General features: G+C 45.4%; 1 protein-coding gene across 2 annotated transcripts in view; it reads left to right on the forward strand.

Annotated features, from left to right (window-relative positions):
- The window catches only part of LAMA5 (laminin subunit alpha 5), a 217,036-nt gene that overhangs the window by 105,510 nt on the left and 93,060 nt on the right, over window positions 1-18,466 (forward strand). For both annotated transcript variants that reach the window (XM_040330485.1, XM_040330486.1), the window contains exons 11-17: window positions 4,924-4,986; window positions 7,742-7,882; window positions 8,405-8,542; window positions 8,671-8,805; window positions 12,630-12,764; window positions 14,149-14,286; window positions 17,678-17,730. In XM_040330485.1, coding sequence (XP_040186419.1) covers window positions 4,924-4,986; window positions 7,742-7,882; window positions 8,405-8,542; window positions 8,671-8,805; window positions 12,630-12,764; window positions 14,149-14,286; window positions 17,678-17,730 — 803 coding nt within the window. The remainder of the gene's footprint in view (window positions 1-4,923; window positions 4,987-7,741; window positions 7,883-8,404; window positions 8,543-8,670; window positions 8,806-12,629; window positions 12,765-14,148; window positions 14,287-17,677; window positions 17,731-18,466) is intronic.

Here is an 18,466-nt window from a genome sequence, read left to right on the forward strand (position 1 = left end):
ACGGCCCCCCGGGTGTTCACGAAGGTCCTAGCTCCGATCCTAGCCAAGCTAAGGATCCAAGGGGTCACGATCCTAGCATACCTGGACGACCTCCTAGTCATAGACCACTCGTCTCCCGGCTTGGAGCGAGCAGTGGCCCTCACGGTCCAATACCTCGAGAGGTTCGGCTGGGTCCTAAATCGAGAAAAGTCAGCTTTCCAGCCCACAAGGCAGTTGGAATATCTCGGCATGAGATTAGACACAGAACAACAAGGAGTGTTCCTACCTCTGAGGAAGGTAAAAGCCATCAAGGAATTAATCCTACTGGTTCTAAGCAAGAAAGAACCGACTATTCGCCTATGTATGAGGTTACTAGGCAAGATGGTGGCCACGTTCGAGGCGGTACCATACGCCCAGAGCCACACTCGCATCCTACAGGCAGCCATCCTGTCAGCATGGAGCAGAAGGCCACAGGCCTTGGATATCCCGTTGCCGCTCTTATCAAGAGTCCGACAAAGTCTGTGTTGGTGGTTAGACCCTCAGAATCTACTGAAGGGGAAGTCTTTCAGCCCAGTGGCTTGGAAGATAGTGACCACAGACGCCAGCCTGACGGGCTGGGGAGCAATTTTGGATGGTTGCACTCGCCAAGGTACTTGGGCAAAGCCAGAGAAGCAGTTGCCCATCAACATCTTGGAGCTCAGAGCTGCTCGACTAGCCCTCAGGGCTTGGACGTCAAAATTGCAGGGGTTCCCGGTGAGAATTCAATCAGACAATGCCACGGCCGTGGCATACATAAATCACCAAGGGGGAACCAGGAGTCAAGCCGCTCAGAGAGAGGTGAGCTTGATTCTCCTATGGGCAGAGGCGCATGTGCCCTGCATATTGGCAATATTCATTCCAGGAGTGGACAACTTTCAGGCGGACTTCTTAAGCCGCCAGACTCTATGGCCGGGGGAATGGTCTCTGCATCCACAAGTCTTTCAAGCACTCTGCCAAAGATGGGGAGTGCCGGACGTGGATATCATGGCATCGAGACTCAACAAGAAACTAGACAGGTTCATATCCCGCTCAAGGGATCCGATGGCCTGCGGAACCGATGCGTTGGTTTGCCCTTGGCATCAGTTCAAACTTCTTTATGCGTTTCCCCCGCTCCAGTTACTACCCCGCCTGCTGTGCAGGATCCGGGTGGAACACATACCAGTCATCCTGGTAGCTCCAGCATGGCCCAGAAGGGCATGGTACTCACTCATCCTAAAGATGGTAGTGGGAGACCCTTGGACTCTTCCTCTACGGCCAGACCTGCTATCGCAAGGTCCGATCCTCCACCCTGCCTTACGGCATCTAAATTTGACGGCCTGGAAGCTGAATCCCTGATTCTCAGGGGTAGAGGTCTGTCTCAGAAAGTAGTCTCTACCCTAATCAGAGCCAGGAAACCGGTCTCTAGGGTGATTTATTACAGGGTCTGGAAGGCCTATGTAGGCTGGTGTGAGTCCAAGCGATGGCTTTCTCGCAAATTTACCATCGATAGAGTATTAAGTTTTCTCCAGCTAGGAGTGGATAAAGGATTGGCATTAAGCACAATCAAAGGACAGATTTCTGCTCTGTCAGTGTGGTTTCAGCGGCCGCTGGCCACCCACTCGCTGGTTAAGACCTTCCTTCAAGGGGTCTTGCGTATTAGACCTCCAGTTAAATCCCCGCTTTGTCCGTGGGATTTAAATCTTGTTCTGTCAAGTTTACAGAAACAACCGTTTGAGCCGTTGGCTGAAATTCCTTTGGTTCTACTGACAAGGAAGTTAGTATTTTTGGTTGCCATAGTTTCCGCAAGAAGAGTTTCGGAGCTAGCGGCCTTATCCTGTAAGGAACCATATCTTGTTTTTCATAAGGACAGGGTCGTTCTCCGCCCTCATCCTTCCTTCCTACCGAAGGTCATATCCAGTTTTCATTTGAACCAGGATTTGGTATTACCATCCTTCTTCCCTAAACCTACTTCCAGAAAGGAAGGGTTGCTGCATACCTTGGATATTGTCAGGGCCATGAAGGCCTATCTTAAAGCTACAAAGAAGATCCGGAAAACAGATGTGCTGTTCATTCTACGGATGGGCCCAAGAAAGGGCAGGCAGCTGCAAAGTCCACCATTTCTAGGTGGATTAAGCAATTAATCACTCAGGCCTACGGCTTGAAAGGGTTGCCTCCTCCAGTATCATTAAAGGCTCATTCTACTAGAGCCATGGGCGCCTCCTGGGCAGCACACCACCAGATCTCTATGGCTCAAGTTTGCAAGGCGGCAACCTGGTCTTCTGTCCACACGTTTACAAAATTCTACAAGTTGGACGTAAGAAGGATACTGATACTGCCTTCGGGCAGGCAGTGCTGCAGGCTGCAGTTTGAGACCCTCGGATTCCGGGGGCTCCTCTTTTTTGAGTTAAATTTAAAATTTAAAATTATTTTTCTCAACTAAGTTGGATTTATTATGATTTGAGTATATCTCTAAATTAAATCCTTTTGTCTTGGAGATGTTCTCCCTCCCCTCATTGTAAGCATTGCTTTGGGACATCCCATATAGTAATGAATGCCGCTCTGTGTCCCGTGATGTACGATAAAGAAAAAGAGATTTTTAATACAGCTTACCTGTAAAATCTTTTTCTTGGAGTACATCACGGGACACAGAGCTCCCACCCCTCTTTTTTGAGGACCATTTTGGGAGGCATACTGCTTGCTACAAAACTGAGGTACTCCTCCTATGGGAGGGGGTTATATAGGGAGGGGCATTTCCTGTTTGAGATTGCCAGTGTCTACACCTGAAGGTACTCCATATAACCCATATAGTAATGAATGCCGCTCTGTGTCCCGTGATGTACTCCAAGAAAAAGATTTTACAGGTAAGCTGTATTAAAAATCTCTTTTTTATTGAATAAAAACCAACATACATCCCTAAGTATAAAATTGTGATCACAAAAATAAAAAGCAATGTGAGGAGCAAAAAGCCATTCCCGACGCATTTCATCTTAATAGACTTCAACTGGGGCATGCCCCAGTTGAAGTCTATGCGGGCTTGTCTCAATGAGAGTTTTTTGGCCTTTCCATCCAGTTGCCTAATATCGGGTTTACCAACCTCATGGTTACCTGTATGATTCCCTGAAGCCATTCTTGGAGTCCCCTGGGTTCTTTGGATCGTTCTGGAAGTCCGCCGATTCTGGCTTTCTTCTCTTGTTTGACTCATCGCCGACACTCGACACTACTTCCGCTTAAAGTGTATACCCCTCATTTCCAGTAGAAGATACACCATCCCTGATGTTTCATGTGTCTGCTTAGTTACTGTGTTCCATTCCTGAGCAACAACCATTTTAAGTTGGACTTTATGGTCCGGATTCATAAAGACTCACACCGACGTATCAGTAGATATCTTTGCGCTCATTCTTAAAATGAGATACGCCTGAATGTTGCCAAGATACAACCGACGTAAGTCTCCTACGCCGTCGTATCTTGGGTGCATATTTACGCTGGCTGCTTGGTGCGCTTACGTTGATTTACGCGTCGAATATGTAAATGAGCAAGATACGCCGAATCACGAACGTACGTACGCCCGTCGCATTAAGCTACGCCGTTTACGTAAGACATACGCCGGCGTAAAAAAAAAAACACCTCTATAGGTGGCGCAGCCCATGCAAGGTATGGACGACGGAACAGCCATCGCATTTTACATACGTGAATGGGGCTGGGCGTAGGTTACGTTCAAGTCGAAAGCATTGAGCCAACGTATCTTAGGGAGTATTTGCAACGTGATTCTGAGCATGAGCGTGCATGCGCCGTACCAACGGCCCTTCATTTACATGGGGTCACGGTTAATTTAAATGTAGCACGCCCACTACCTGCCTACTTTGAATTAGGCGGGCTTACGCCGGCCCATTTTCGCTACGCCGACGTAACTTTGGGAGCAAGTGCTTTGTGAATACAGCTCTTCCTCTCAGAGTTACGTCGGCGTAGCGCATATGAGATGCGATACGCCCGAACAAAGAAGCGTCGCTCTACCTGAATCCGGCTAATAGTGTTTATTTACTACACGAACATTCCACTTATGTGACATTTTTTATTTATGTTTCTACTCATTTATACATGCTTTGTTACATTTGAGATTGATTACTATTAGTTTTTATCATGTGCACAAAAACATTTGGTACGTAGATTGTTTATCAGTTATTACATGGGCAATGCTAATGCTGGTGACAGCAACAGAATCCTGAAGGAGAGGCTTCCACTTGCCTTAATGGAATCTCTATTCTGTTGGCCTGGTACACTGGTGGTTATCACTTTGTAGCAACAGATCACTGTCCAGCTAGCAAGAGAGCAAGACCATTGCAAAAGGTAAGCTCTCTGTGAGGGATCCTGTTACTGGTCAGTTATTCTCGCAGCAGAATCGCTCCTGGGAGGCGGGATTTAACAGAAACTTTGTCATTTGTTTGTCCTACTGCCTCTATGGACATAAACCTGCATGGTACAGAAGTTGGTTGTGCATCTCTATTTAACAACTTTGCAAGTGAGATCAGGTTCTGCGTTCAGATTGTACCGGTCCATACCCAAATTGGGAGGCTTCCGGGAAGAACGGTGTACCCCTGCGTTTTTCCTACTCGTCTGTAATAATTTCCTAATTCTAAGAACTGTCCCTGGCGAACGGGTATCCTGTTCCAACACTGGATCTTAAATTGACTCTGTTTAACCAAAGATGTCACATGGGATGCCAGAATCCAATTAGATAGCTGCTTCTTAGTGACTGAGGAAACCATAAAGGAAGCAGGTTCCCTTTCGATTTTCTCCCCAACTGCAATGCCGCTGCAGACGAGCGCCACCTACAGTGAAGAAAATAGACTACACCTGCCTACATGCACATCAGACCCCCATGTGATGTGAATCTTGACTCATAACTGTCTTTTTTTTTTTGTGTTCTAGCTGTTCCTGAGAAGCCAGATGACGGCACGGTTGCACAGAATCAACCAGCTGGGGAGTTTATAAGTATGGATAAGATTTCATATTGTATACGTGAACATGAATATTGCATAAGTTATTCCATGCTCTTTTTTTTTTTTTTTTTTAATCTGTATTTTATTTGAAAGACAAATACAAGACAAAGAAAACGACAATACAACTGTACTGTTTGCAACTTCACAGTAGTGCATGGTGGGCATCTTAGCGCCCCCATAGACCTAAAACAACAAACGAATGACAGTACAATTCCCACCGAGATGAAGTTCACCGACAATGACGCCAGTGGAGGGGGGCCAAATAAGCCTCCATCAAACCTCCGCTGGCGCCCCGCCCAGCACACGCAACACTTCATGATACATGCTCTTTGCCAGGAGGGAAAAAGGATGCCCACATATCTACGTGGGCTCTCTTCACGTTTGCTAAATAGTATAACCATAGGTCCAATGAGAGCAAACAAAAAAGGGAAAAAACAGCTTCTTAAACCATGCCGCCACAAGGCTACACTTAGATGAAAAGAAACTCAATGAGAGAAAAAGTTAGGTGAAATAATAGTGAGAGAGCAGTGGTAAAAGAAAGAGGAGGAAAAGAAGGGAGGGATCAGAGCATACCTGCGAGTTAGGTAGAATCCACTAAATCTGCATCGAGCGAGCCGGGTCCAGGGCCGAGCCAGCCTCGTCTCAGGGCATCAAAGTGTCCCCTCCACCCAGGATCTAAGGGCTGGTTCGGCTAGTTCTAATATTGCCAGGTTTAGACTTAAGGATACCTCCACAGAGTCGGTCACATGCGCCACCCAAGGTGCCCACACCACATTAAAGCAATCCAAGGTACCCTTACATGTCGCTATCCAGTGTTTAGCCTCTCTAATATCATTTACCTTTGCCACCCAGTCCTCCCTTGTCGGAACCTGCGAGCGTTTCCAGTAGATGGGGGACTAAACGTTTAGCTGCGTTAAGAAGATGCGGTAACACGCTTTTCTTGTATCTACTAATTGGGATTTGAGGGACGTGAAGGAGGAAGTGCGCTGGGGTAAGAGGGATGTCCAAGTCTAAAATCTCTTTTATTTGGAGTTTAATGTCTTCCCAAAAGGGCTTGATTCGAGGGCAGTCCCACCATATGTGTAAAAGCGTGCCTCTATGACCGCATGCTCACCAGCACTGGTCCGACACCGAAGGATAAATACGTGCTAAGTCAGCCGGTACCCTATACCAGCACGATAACATTTTATAATTAGTTTCTTGAGTTTTAGACACCTCAGAACTGGAGTGAGTGAGCCGGTACAGGTGTGTCAGCTGAGTTTCGGGGAATTGAAGATTTAAGTCTCTCTCCCAGACTCGTATGTGTGCGGGCTTGGGGTTTAAGGTGGCGAAGCCTAACAGGCAGTACATTTCGGAGACCAGGTGAGGGAGTGGATCATCTTCCACAAAAAGGCGTTCAAATGGCGTAAGGGAGGTAATATCTCTGATAGAGTGGCCATGAATCTCAAAAAAATTGTGAAGTTGCCTATACCTCCACAAAAGTATCTGCAAGACAGTATGTCTGGCCTGTAAAGCCTCGAAACTGAGAAGTTTGGCGTTACTCATGAGCCTCCCGCAACTGGTGTTACCATCCTCCACCCAAGGGACAAAAAATGACATTTTCTCACCCGGGGGAAACCAGAGAAATACACCCAGAGGAGCCCCATGCTCTTTCTTATAGCATGTCGGTTATAAAATTAAATTTTAATAACATTAAGTAGATTATCCAAAATAATGTTCAGCCCCCAAGGTCATTCATTCCTTGAAGGTTTTTTAATTTATGTTTTAGTAAATACTGTTGCATTTCTTCCATTCGATTGCCCTGGTGCTGGCACATATTTATACGGGTTGTAAAGGTAAAACATTTTTTCCCTAAATAACTTCCTTTACCTTACTGCAGTCCTCCTTCACTTACCTCATCCTTCCATTTTGCTTTTAAATGTCCTTATTTCTTCTGAGAAATCCTCACTTACTGTTCTTTTGTCTGTAACTCCACACAGTAATGCAAGGCTTTCTTCCTGCTGTGGAGAAAGCCTCTTGAGGGGGGAGGGGGCGAGCAGGAGAGTCAGAACGCTCTCTACTTTGCAGATAGAGAAAGGAGCTGTGTGTTAGTGGGTGTCCTGACTCTCCTGCTTGCCCCCTCCCCCCTCAAGAGGCTTTCTCCACACCAGGGAGAAAGCCTTGCATTACGGTGTGTAGTTACAGACAGAAGAACAGGAAATTAGCATTTCTCAGAAGAAATAAGGACATTTAAAAGCAAAATGGAAGGATGAGGTAAGTGAAGGAGGACTGCACTAAGGTAAAGGAAGTTTTTTAGGGAAAACATTTTTTACCTTTACAACTTCTTAAGTCTGGTACACAACCGGCCGGTTGAACGAAAAAAAGCTGTCAGCTCCGGTCGGGGACCGTTGTACTAACTATGTGAAGTAAGTACAGCGATCTCTCCCCCTGTGAGCTGTTGTGTTCTGACAGGGGAACTGCCATTGGCTGAGAGCGCTAATTAGGAGTTGGTCGGTTGCTGGTTTTCCAGTAGAAGCTGGCCAAGACCAACATACACACCGTCAGCCATTTTTTTTGTTTAACCAGCAAATGTCTCCCGACCTTCGACCCGTGTGTACCCAGCTTTATTGTGTTTCATGTAAGCCAGATTGTTCTGTGTTTTATTGGATTTGATGTGATTTGATAATTAGACTCTTCTGTTATACTTTGAAAATCATGTGACAGGTAATTAAGCATAAGTAACCGACAATTCCTCCTCTTCTTCCCAGCCTGTGATTGTAATGTTGCTGGAACAGAAGGAAATGCATGCCTTAAAGATCCCCTCATTGGAGCCTGTGTGTGCAAACGCAACTTCCGGGGAGAAAGTTGTAACTCGTGTGCTCCTGGCAACTATGGTCAGGACTGCCAAGGTAAATCTCATACTGAGGGCCATGTCAAGGAAAATATTGGGCTAAGATAATCCTCTGTTGTTTCACAATTTCCATCTAAAGCAATATGCTTCCTTTTTTATTTTACTTTTGGCCTCTGAATGGCTGCTGTTCTCCTTGTAGGGGAAGTTCAAAGCCTAATGCAAGGAAAATTGTGTTTGACAAAGAGTCTCTTTTAAAGTTTTATTTGCTCTCTATGTACCCATTAAGAAGGCCACTTTTAGGAAGTAATGGAAAAGGTACCCAGTTGGGGTCAGACGGCAACAAAGCTTCTCAATGGGACATGAACAGCAGTAAAAACTTTCCAATATCCCCAACTCTGTCCAAAACTAAAAAAGAAACAGCAGAGATCTCTTATGTATTGCATCCAATGATCCTTCCATTACTTTCTGATTGGTTGCCATACACAACAAAGCCCCTCTTGTTTCTTCCACTTTGTGTCCATGGGTATTCCCAATTTTTTCCTTCGGCTGAGAATGACTTTCCATTTTTTTTCTCTTGCAGAGTGCCAGTGCTCCGGGCCTGGCGTGTATGACGGTAGTTGTGACAAGGACAGCGGGCGTTGTGTGTGCCGGGATGGGTTTGAAGGCGAATTCTGTGGGAAATGTGCTCCAGGCTACTTCAATTATCCTCTTTGTCAGTGTGAGTTGTGTCTTCAATGTCTGGGATGAGTGACTCATAAGACATTGGCCTTGATGCATCAAAAATAATCTTTCTTTGCCCTATGTACTGACTTTTAATGATGATGTTCCCATGTATCTTCTTTGCAGTGTGTGGGTGCAGCTCCGTTGGCACGTTACCGCAAGGCTGTGATTCAAATGGCCGTTGCTTCTGCAAACCAGAGTATGAAGGGCCCAGGTGTGAGCAGTGCATTGCGGGATATCACTCATATCCTTATTGTCAAGGTATACAATCAGATCACATCCATGGAGATATGAATACGTTTACGTGGGGTTTTCCGTGTTGGCTTGTATTAGATATGAACTTTTGGGTCCTTTCACACGTGCGGACCATTCGTCCGTTTTTTCATACGTCCGTTTACGGACTGCAATGCTTTCCAATGGGATAGCGTACGTTAGCAGATGAGCATCCGCTAACGTCCGTTAACATCCGTCTCCGTTAAGCTCCATTTTTTTGAACGGAAGAAAACCCTATTTTTCTTCCGTCAAAAAAACGGAACGGACGAAAAACGGATGTTAGCGGACGATCCGTTTAACATCTGATCCGCTAACATCCGTTTTTCATCAAAATATGTAATAAAAATAAAGTTCTTACAAAAAAAAAAAACGGATGAAAAAACGGGTGAAAAACGGATGACAACTGATGAAAAACGGATGAAAAACGGATCAACTGATGATAAAAAACTGATCTAAAAAATGGTCCGCACGTGTGAAAGGACCCTTTGCCTTGACCACTGCTTGTCCAGAGACATCCACCACAACACTTCTTTTTTTTTTTTTTTATAATTGATCATTTTTATTAAGTTTTGAAAGTTTCAATACAAAAATATAAAACACAAATACAAGAGGGGGTAGTGAAATAATACAAATACAGAGGGGGAGAGGAATGGACAATTATAAAGGATCAACAGACTTCTGTAGGTGGCGTAAATGCATCCTGCAATTATCAAACGTATGGCTTAGCCGGTTGACAAAAAGAGGTTGAGTCACGGCTCTAGAAGCGTGTGAGCCCAACACAATAGTAGTACCTATATAAGCCTATAGGCAGGTCCCGGTCAACAGTTAGGCCTCGTACACACAAAACTTGCTGTTTTTTTTTTTTGCCGAGGAAACCGGTCGTGTGTACACTTCTCGACGAGGAAACTGTCGAGGATCTCGTCGAGCCAAAAAGAGCGCATGTCTTCTTTTTCCTCGACGGGAATGGGGAAATTTGGCTCGCCGAGATCCTCGACAGCCTAACAAGGAACTCGACGAGCAAAACGATGTGTTTCGCCCGTCGAGTTTCTCGGTCGTGTGTACAAGGCTTAAAACGTACTATGAGGAAGAAAATTATCCTGTAAATGCATAGTCTGTATTTCCAAATCAAAAAGGGATAGTGGAAAAGAAAGAAAGAGGAGGAAAAGTGTATAAGAGAGTAATTCCAACCAGCTGGACTCGTCACTCGAGGATCCTACGCAGATTTGGTCCCTACGGCTCTTATTGATGTTGCAGAAAAGGTGAAATCCAAGGCACAAAGGGGGGTGATTTACTAAAACAGAAGAGTGCAAAATCTGGTGCAGCTGTGCACGGTAGCCAATCAGCTTCTAACTTCAGCTTGTTCAAATAAGCTTTGGCAATAAAACCTGGAAGCTGATTGGTTTCTATGCAGAGCTGCACCAGATTTTGCACGCTCCAGTTTTAGTAAATCAATCCCAAACTGTGGATACAACCATTTTTTTCTAAGCAATATAGTAGCCAATTAGTCACCATAACCAATTGATTCAACTCTAAACTTTTACCATCCATTTCTTTTGTCCCCACTTTGGTATGGAGGGATATTCAATATTGGGTGTGCAGAGGAGGGACTAAGATAAAAAAAAAAGAAACTCATTAATTTTCTGGCAGTGAGGATAGGAATAGCTAGATCATGGAAGTCTTTGCCCAACTGGTTCGCAACGATTAATAATATATGAACGTTGATACTGGTAAATTAAAAATGATCAGTCAATTTGAATGACAACATTTATTTAAAAAAGCATGGAACACTCGGCTACAGTACTGTATTTGCCGGTGTATAAGGCAACTGGGAGTATAAGACGACCCCCTAATTTTCCAGCTAAAATTTTGTTTTTGGAACAATATTGGGAAGCGGTACTAGAATTGACTAATAAGGTTGCGGCGGTTCAATAGCCCTTGACAATGGAAGTATGTCTCCTGGGCATTATTGAGAACGTTGTTCCGACCTCCGCTAAACGCACATTGCTCAGCCTTCTACTTTTCTATGCACGCAAGAACATTGCCATGCATTGGAAAAAACCCACGCCTTCCGCTGTATAGGGACACGTATATCAATCGGGGATGCCCGCAGAAGTACGATAAAGTTTGGCGCGCCTGGCTAGCGGAGTCTGAGACTGCTGGCTGATTATTCAATATGAATGTTATGTTTGACTCCTCGTGCTGTTCCGTGATAGGCGGAACACTTAGTTTCCCAGCAGCGCCTCTGTTCGGTGTTCCGCCTATCACGGGTGTCTTCTCATCCTCGGCTTCGAACGAGAGGGCCTCCGTGATAGGCGGAACACTCAGTTTCCCAGCAGAGCCTCTGTTCTGTGTCCCGCCTATCACGGGTGTCTTCTCATCCTCGGCTTTGAACGAGAGGGCCTCCGTGATAGGCGGAACACTCAGTTTCCCAGCAGCGCCTCTGTTCGGTGTTCCGCTTATCACGGTGGTCCTCTCGTCCAAAGCCGAGGATGAGAAGACATCCGTGATAGGCGGAACACCGAACAGAGGCTCTGCTGGGAAACTGAGTGTTCCGCCTATCACGGAACAGCACAAGGAGGAGGCGTGGCTTTTGAATAATGGATGCCCAAGGTCTGACTGAGACAGGTACCGGCGTATAAGATGACCCCCGAGTTTTGAGGCAAGTTTTTAAGCACAAAAGGTCGTCTTATATGCCGGAAAATACGGTACTCTGGTGAACAATAAATACCTCTAGTAGTAGGACTTGTGGGATGAAGTGAAAAGACAGGTGGACCTTTTCACACAATGGCCTGGATTCAAGAAGCAATTGCGCCTGTGTAACCATAGGTTACACAGCGCAATTGCTTACTTGCCCCGGCGTAACGAATGCTCCTGATTCAGGAACCTTGTTACGCCGACTGCAGCCTAAGATATGCGCGGCATAAGGCTCTTATGCCCGCATATCTTAGGCTGCATTCTTGCGATGCCCGCTCGGTGGCGTTCCTGTTGTGCTCAGCGTATAGTATTCAAATTGCATACTAACACCGATTCACAACGTTGCGCGAGCCCTATTAGCAGGGGCAGCCAATGTTACGTATATTTGAAATTTACGTACTTTGCGTAAGTGATTAGTGAATGGCGCTGGACGCCATTCACGTTCACTTTGAAGCAAATGACGTCCTTGCGACGTCATTTGCCGCAATGCACGTCGGGAAAGTTTCCCGACGGAGCATTCGCTCTACGATCGGCGCGGGAACGCGCCTAATTTAAATGATTCCCGCCCCCTACGGGATCATTTAAATTGCGCGCGCTTACGCCGGGCATTTTTCCCGGCGCGCCCGCGCAATTTACGTAGCTTCTGCTCCGTGAATCAAGGGCAGCGCAAAAAAATTGCGGGGGCGCAGGGCAAAAACGTTGCCCTGCGCCTCGGTAAAAAAAGTGCAATTGTTACTGAATCCGGGCCAATATTTTTCCTTCTTTTTCCCTTTCCTTTTTTTTTCTCTTTCCTTTGGAACATGGGACTGGAAATTGGGGGAAAAAAAGGGATTACAACATTCCCGCCAAAATCTTTTTTGCAGGGTAGGGTGGAGGATGAAAAAAAATGTATTTATTTTTTAATGTGTATCATTTTAACTATTTTTAGCATGTTGCTTATAGTCTCAGGCATTCTGACATATGTTAGGAAGTCTTGATATCCTGTAAGCGTGACTTGTCTGCCTGAAGTGACCTCTTTTGGTCATTGCTGGAGCTGACACCTGTGTGCCAAATGCAGACCCGCTTGCTGCTTCTGCGTTCTGGATTTCCATTTACACTTAATCTTTGTTTCTCTACAGCTTGTTCCTGTGATCCTCAGGGCTCTGAGCATAATAACTGCTCCCCGACCGGTCACTGCAAGTGTCGCCCCAATTATACTGGACTGACATGTAACCAGTGTGCGTCGGGATTTTATGGATTCCCCAGCTGTATATGTAAGTCGGAGTTGCAACTACTTCTTCAAGCCACTGGAGGGAGCACAAAACCTTTTCAGACAGAATATAAAGAAGACTTACAAAAAAATATATACAGTAAAACCTTGGTTTGAGAGTAACTTGGTTTGAGAGCGTTTTGCAAGACAAGCAAAATGTTTTAATACATCATATGTGGGCAATTTTATATATAGCAAATATTAGGACTAGGGTTGTCCAGATACCGATACCAGTATCGGTATCGGGACCGATACCGAGTATTTGCGGGAGTACTCGTACTCGCGCAAATACCCCCGATACCTAAATAGAATACTTTCCCCCCCCTTTCCCCCCCCCGCCGCTGCCGCCGCATCGCGCCTCCGCATCGAGGGACATGGCTAGAGGGACATTGCTGCATATGTGAGGGACATTGCTGCATATGTGAGGGACATGGCTGCATATGTGAGGGACATGGCTAGAGGGACATGGCTGCATATGTGAGGGACATGGCTAGAGGGACATTGCTGCATATGTGAGGGACATGGCTAGAGGGACATTGCTGCATATGTGAGGGACATGGCTAGAGGGACATTGCTGCATATGTGAGGGACATGGCTAGAGGGACATTGCTGCATATGTGAGGGACATGGCTAGAGGGACATTGCTGCATATGTGAGGGACATAGCTAGAGGGACATGGCTGCATATGTGAGGGACATGGCTAGAGGGACATGGCTGCATATGTGAGGGACATGGCTAGAGGGACATGGCTGCATATGTGGGGGACATAGCTAGAGGGACATGGCTGCATATGTGAGGGACATGGCTAGAGGGACATTGCTGCATATGTGAGGGACATAGCTAGAGGGACATGGCTGCATATGTGAGGGACATGGCTAGAGGGACATGGCTGCATATGTGAGGGACATGGCTAGAGGGACATGGCTGCATATGTGGGGGACATGGCTGCATTTGGGGACAAAAAAAAAAAGTATCGGTATTCGGTATCGGCGACTACTTGAAAAAAAGTATCGGTACTTGTACTCGGTCCTAAAAAAGTGGTATCGGGACAACCCTAATTAGGACCCCTGAACAGCCTTTCTGCGTGGTCACACTGAGTGCTAGTCCTACTATTTGTCTTTGATGCCAAGTGACAGAGCCAACCCTTGTCATGCCAATCTGTATCAAAGTGAGCATGCAAAAAAAATGCGTATTTTCTCACAGCCACCAATCAGGCGTGACCTGGAAATGACAGTTTGGAGTCTGAAAGTCTGAATTGGATTAGTGGTAAATCATTGCATTTGTTAGTTCTGAAACTAGTCTGTGAAACCGCGTTATTGATTGCAGTCTTTTGTGCTGTTCAGGAACTATGCTTTGACTTCTTTAACATCTGTCTTTTGTCTGTACAGCTTGTCAATGTTCGAGAGAAGGTTCTCTTTATGCCACATGTGACCCACAGAGCGGGCAGTGTAGGTGCCGTCTGGGCGTTACAGGACTCAAATGTGATGCCTGCACCACTGGAACCTATGGATTCCCCAACTGTGAAGGTAAATCCAGAGAATGTATGGAGGTCCTCTAATGCAGTGGTTCTCAACCCTCAAGTCCTCAAGTAGCCAACAGGCCATGTTTGCAGGTTTTCTTTTATCTTCCACGGGTGCTTTAAATCAGAGTCAGTGGCCCGGATTCATAAAGAAGATACGACGGCGTATCTCCTGATACGCCGTCGTATCTCTGAGTCCGGCCGTCGTATCTATGCGCCTGATTCATAGAATCAGGTTACGCATAGATATGCCTAAGATCCGACAGGTGTAAGTGACTTACACCGTCGGATCTTAGGCTGCAATTCCTGGCCGGCCGCTAGGTGGCGATTCCGTGTCTTTTACGCGTAGAATATGCAAATGAGCATTTACGCCGATTCAGAAACGAACGACCGCCCGGCGCTTTTTTTTTACGTTGTTTGCGTTCGTCTTTTTCCGGCGGAAAGTTACCCCTGCTATAGGAGGGGTAAGTGCAGCGTATCCTATGTTAAGTATGGCCGTCGTTCCCGTGCCGAGTTTTGAATTTTTTACGTCGTTTGCGTAAGTCGTTCGCGAATACGGCAGGACGTAATTTACGTTAACGTCGAAACCAATGACGTCCTTGCGACGTCATTTGGAGCAATGCACGCTGGGAAAATTTGCGGACGGCGAATGCGCTGTTCGATCGGCGCGGGGGCGCGCCTGATTTAAATTCTACACGCCCCCTAGTCGCGGAATTTGAATTCCGCCGGGGGATTAAACTTTAGGGATAAAACTTTTTTGTGAAAGGGAGTTTAACAAGACACATGGCCACTCATTAAAATGAGAAGAAAAGAGGTTTAACCTTAACCACTTCCATACAGGGCACTTACGCAGCTTCCCGCCCAAGCCAATTTTCAGCTTTCAGCACTGTCGCACTTTGAATGGCAATTGCGCGGTCATGCTACACTGTACCCAAACAAAATTGGCGTCCTTTTTTCCCCACAAATAGAGCTTTCTTTTGGTGGTATTTGATCACCTCTGCGATTTTTTTTTGTTGTGCAACAACTAAAAAAAGACTGAAAATTTGGAAAAAAAATTAAGTTTTTATTTTTTTCTGTTCATTTTTTTGTAAATAAACTTTCTCTTTCAATTACGGGCACTGATATGGCGGCACTAATGGGCACCGATAAGATGGCACTGATGGACATCGATGAGGTAGTACTGACGGGCACAGATGAGGTGGCACTGGTATGCGACACTGATGGGCACTCATAGGCGGCACTGATGGGCACACATAGGTGGCACTGATGGGCACACATAGGCGGCACTGATGGGCACACATAGGCGGCACTGATGGGCACACATAGGCGGCACTGATGGGCACTCATGGGTGGCACTGGGCACTCATAGGCGGCACAGATGGGCACTAATGGGCGGCACTTATGGGTGGCACTGATGGATACTTATGGGTGGCACATATGGGCACTGATAGGTGGGCACTGGGCATGGATGGGCACTGTGGGGTGGCACTGATGGACACTGTGGGGTGGCACTGATGGACACTGGGGTGGCACTGATGGACACTGTGGGGCAGCACTGATTTTGCCAGGTTGCCAGTCAGTGCCCATTTGTGGGCACTGATTGGCATCTTTTTTTTAATGCTTTTTTTTTTTTTTTTTGCTGGCTTTTTTTTTTTTTTTGCCCACCCTGGTGGTCCAGGGTGGGCATCCCTGGTGGTCCTGTGTGGCGATCCGAGGGGGGGCTGCGCTGATAAACAATCAGCGCGAACCCCCCCTGTCAGGAGAGTCGCCGATCGGCTCTCCTCTACTCGCGTCTGTCAGACGCGAGTGAGGAAGAGCCATCAACGGCTCTTCCTGTTTACATCGTGATCAGCCGTGATTGGACACGGCTGATCACGTGGTAAAGAGTCTCCGCCGGAGGCTCTTTACCGAGATCGGAGATGCAGGGTGTCAGACTGACACCCCGCATCACCGATCGCCGCGATGCACGCCCCCACGGGCGCGCGCGGCATGAAATCCTGCAGGATGTTCTCGAACGTCCTGTCAGGATTTCATAACCACTTCCCGGACGTAAATCGGCTATAGGCCGGGCGGGAAGTGGTTAAACTATGTACAGTAGAGGGTTCTTTACTGTAAGAGCGGCAAGGATGTGGAATTATCTTCCACAGGCGGTGGTATCAGCGGGGGGCATCGATAGTTTCAAAAAACTATTAGATAAGCACCTGAACGACCACAACATACAGGGATATACAATGTAATATTGACATACAATCAAACACATAGGTTGGACTTGATGGACTTGTGTCTTTTTTCGACCTCAACTACTATGTAACTAAGACACAGCAGAGGTTGATGCATATTATCATAGTCGGTATGGGCAGCAGCGGTCCAGGCTCAGGTGTTTTACTTTATCCATCAATGTGCATTAACTATTTGTATAGTGGCATCTCATCTGTTTAGTCTGTAGAGAGATCAATGCTTTTACACATAGAGAAAGGGTCTTTTAAAGTGGAGTTCCACCCATAAATATAACATTACATCAGTAGTTTTAAAAAAATGTCATTAGTCCTTTACGAAAAAATTTTTTTTTTTTAAATGCCTTCAAAGTGTTGTTGCTAGGCAGAATAGTTAATCTTCCCACTTCCTGCACCTAGGTGCTTAATGCTTCCTAACCTACACCGCACAGACTCCTGGGAATGTAGTGGGTGTAACTTTCCAGGAGTCTGTGCATTCCCCAGTCTCAAAGAATCATGTGACTTGGACAGCACAGGTGCTGAAACCTGATCTGACACTGCTTGTGCAGCACTGAGCATGTGCGAGATTTGCAAGGCTGAAATCCAGGAAGTCATACAGTCTGGCTTCATGATGCCCACACTTAAGATGACCCCAGTCAATTTCTATTTTATAAAGTGTCTAAATGCTGTAACAACCTAACAAAACGGACCTTAGTTTACAGACTAACTTTACTAGAATACATTAAGCTTGTGTATTACGGGGGTATTTATATTTAAAAAGTGAAATTGTGGCCGGAACTCCGCTTTAATGCAACATCCTGCCAGGGGCCCAGATTGTTTCTACTCAAGCTCTGGCTACTTACTAAAGAAGCCCAGACTTTTTCTTTTTTTTTTTTTTAAATAAATGAATGTCACCAGAATAAGTGATTTCCTCTCTTCTACTGTTATGTCGATAACTAAAATATATATATATATTTTTTTTTAACAAGAGAACTAACTAAAATTTCGTTTTGCTCATCACTTTCAATGGACGCCATGATGAACAGTGTGACAAAGGCCACTGACCTTAACTAACAAAACACGACCGTTAAAAAATAAAAAAAACATTTTGGCAAGAGATACATTTTTAGAATTGTGTTTTTAACTGATCTTGAGTTTAAACTTTATCTGTTTCTTTTCTTTCAGTGGGTCTTTGTAATCCAGCTGGATCTACCTCCACCACTGTAAATCCTCCAGAGGTGATTCTTACGTATTTGTTATTGGGCATTTTAATAAATTTTGTCATATTGTTATAGCTGTTGGAAGAGACTATTATTATTATTGTCCAGTTGCATGGGTAGTTATTAGGGTTTTCACCTCATCCCTTTAAAATCGAACACATATTACTGTATTTATCGGCGTATAACACGCACAGGCGTATAACACGCACCCTAACTTTAAGAATTAAGTTTCAGGAAAAAACTTTCCACAGCCCCCTGCGTATAACACGCAGGCACAGTTTACCCTCTATTTTCAGGGTAAAAAAGTGAGTGTTATACGCCAATAAATACAGTAATTACACAGGTTCAGTGGCTGATTAAAGTGTTAATTAAACTCACTTGGTGCCTTATCTGCATTAACCACTTCAGCCCTTGAGGATTTGGCTGCCCAGTGACCGGGCCATTTTTTGTCATTTGGCACTGCTTTGCTTTAACTGACAATTGCGCGGTCGTGCAACGTGGCACCCAAACAAAATTGGCGTCCTTTTTTTCCCACAAATAGAGCTTTCTTTTGGTGGTATTTGATCACCTCTGCGGTTTTTATTTTTTGCGCTATAAACAAAAAAAGAGCGACAATATTTTTTTACTTTTTGCTATAATAAATATCCCCCAAAAAATATATCAAAAAAATATTTTTTTTCCTCAGTTTGGGCCGATACTTATTCTTCTACATACTTTTGGTAAAAAAAATCGCAATAAGTGTATATTGATTGGT

This window comes from Rana temporaria, chromosome 12, assembly GCF_905171775.1.
Source record: "Rana temporaria chromosome 12, aRanTem1.1, whole genome shotgun sequence".
Lineage (NCBI taxonomy): Eukaryota > Metazoa > Chordata > Amphibia > Anura > Ranidae > Rana > Rana temporaria.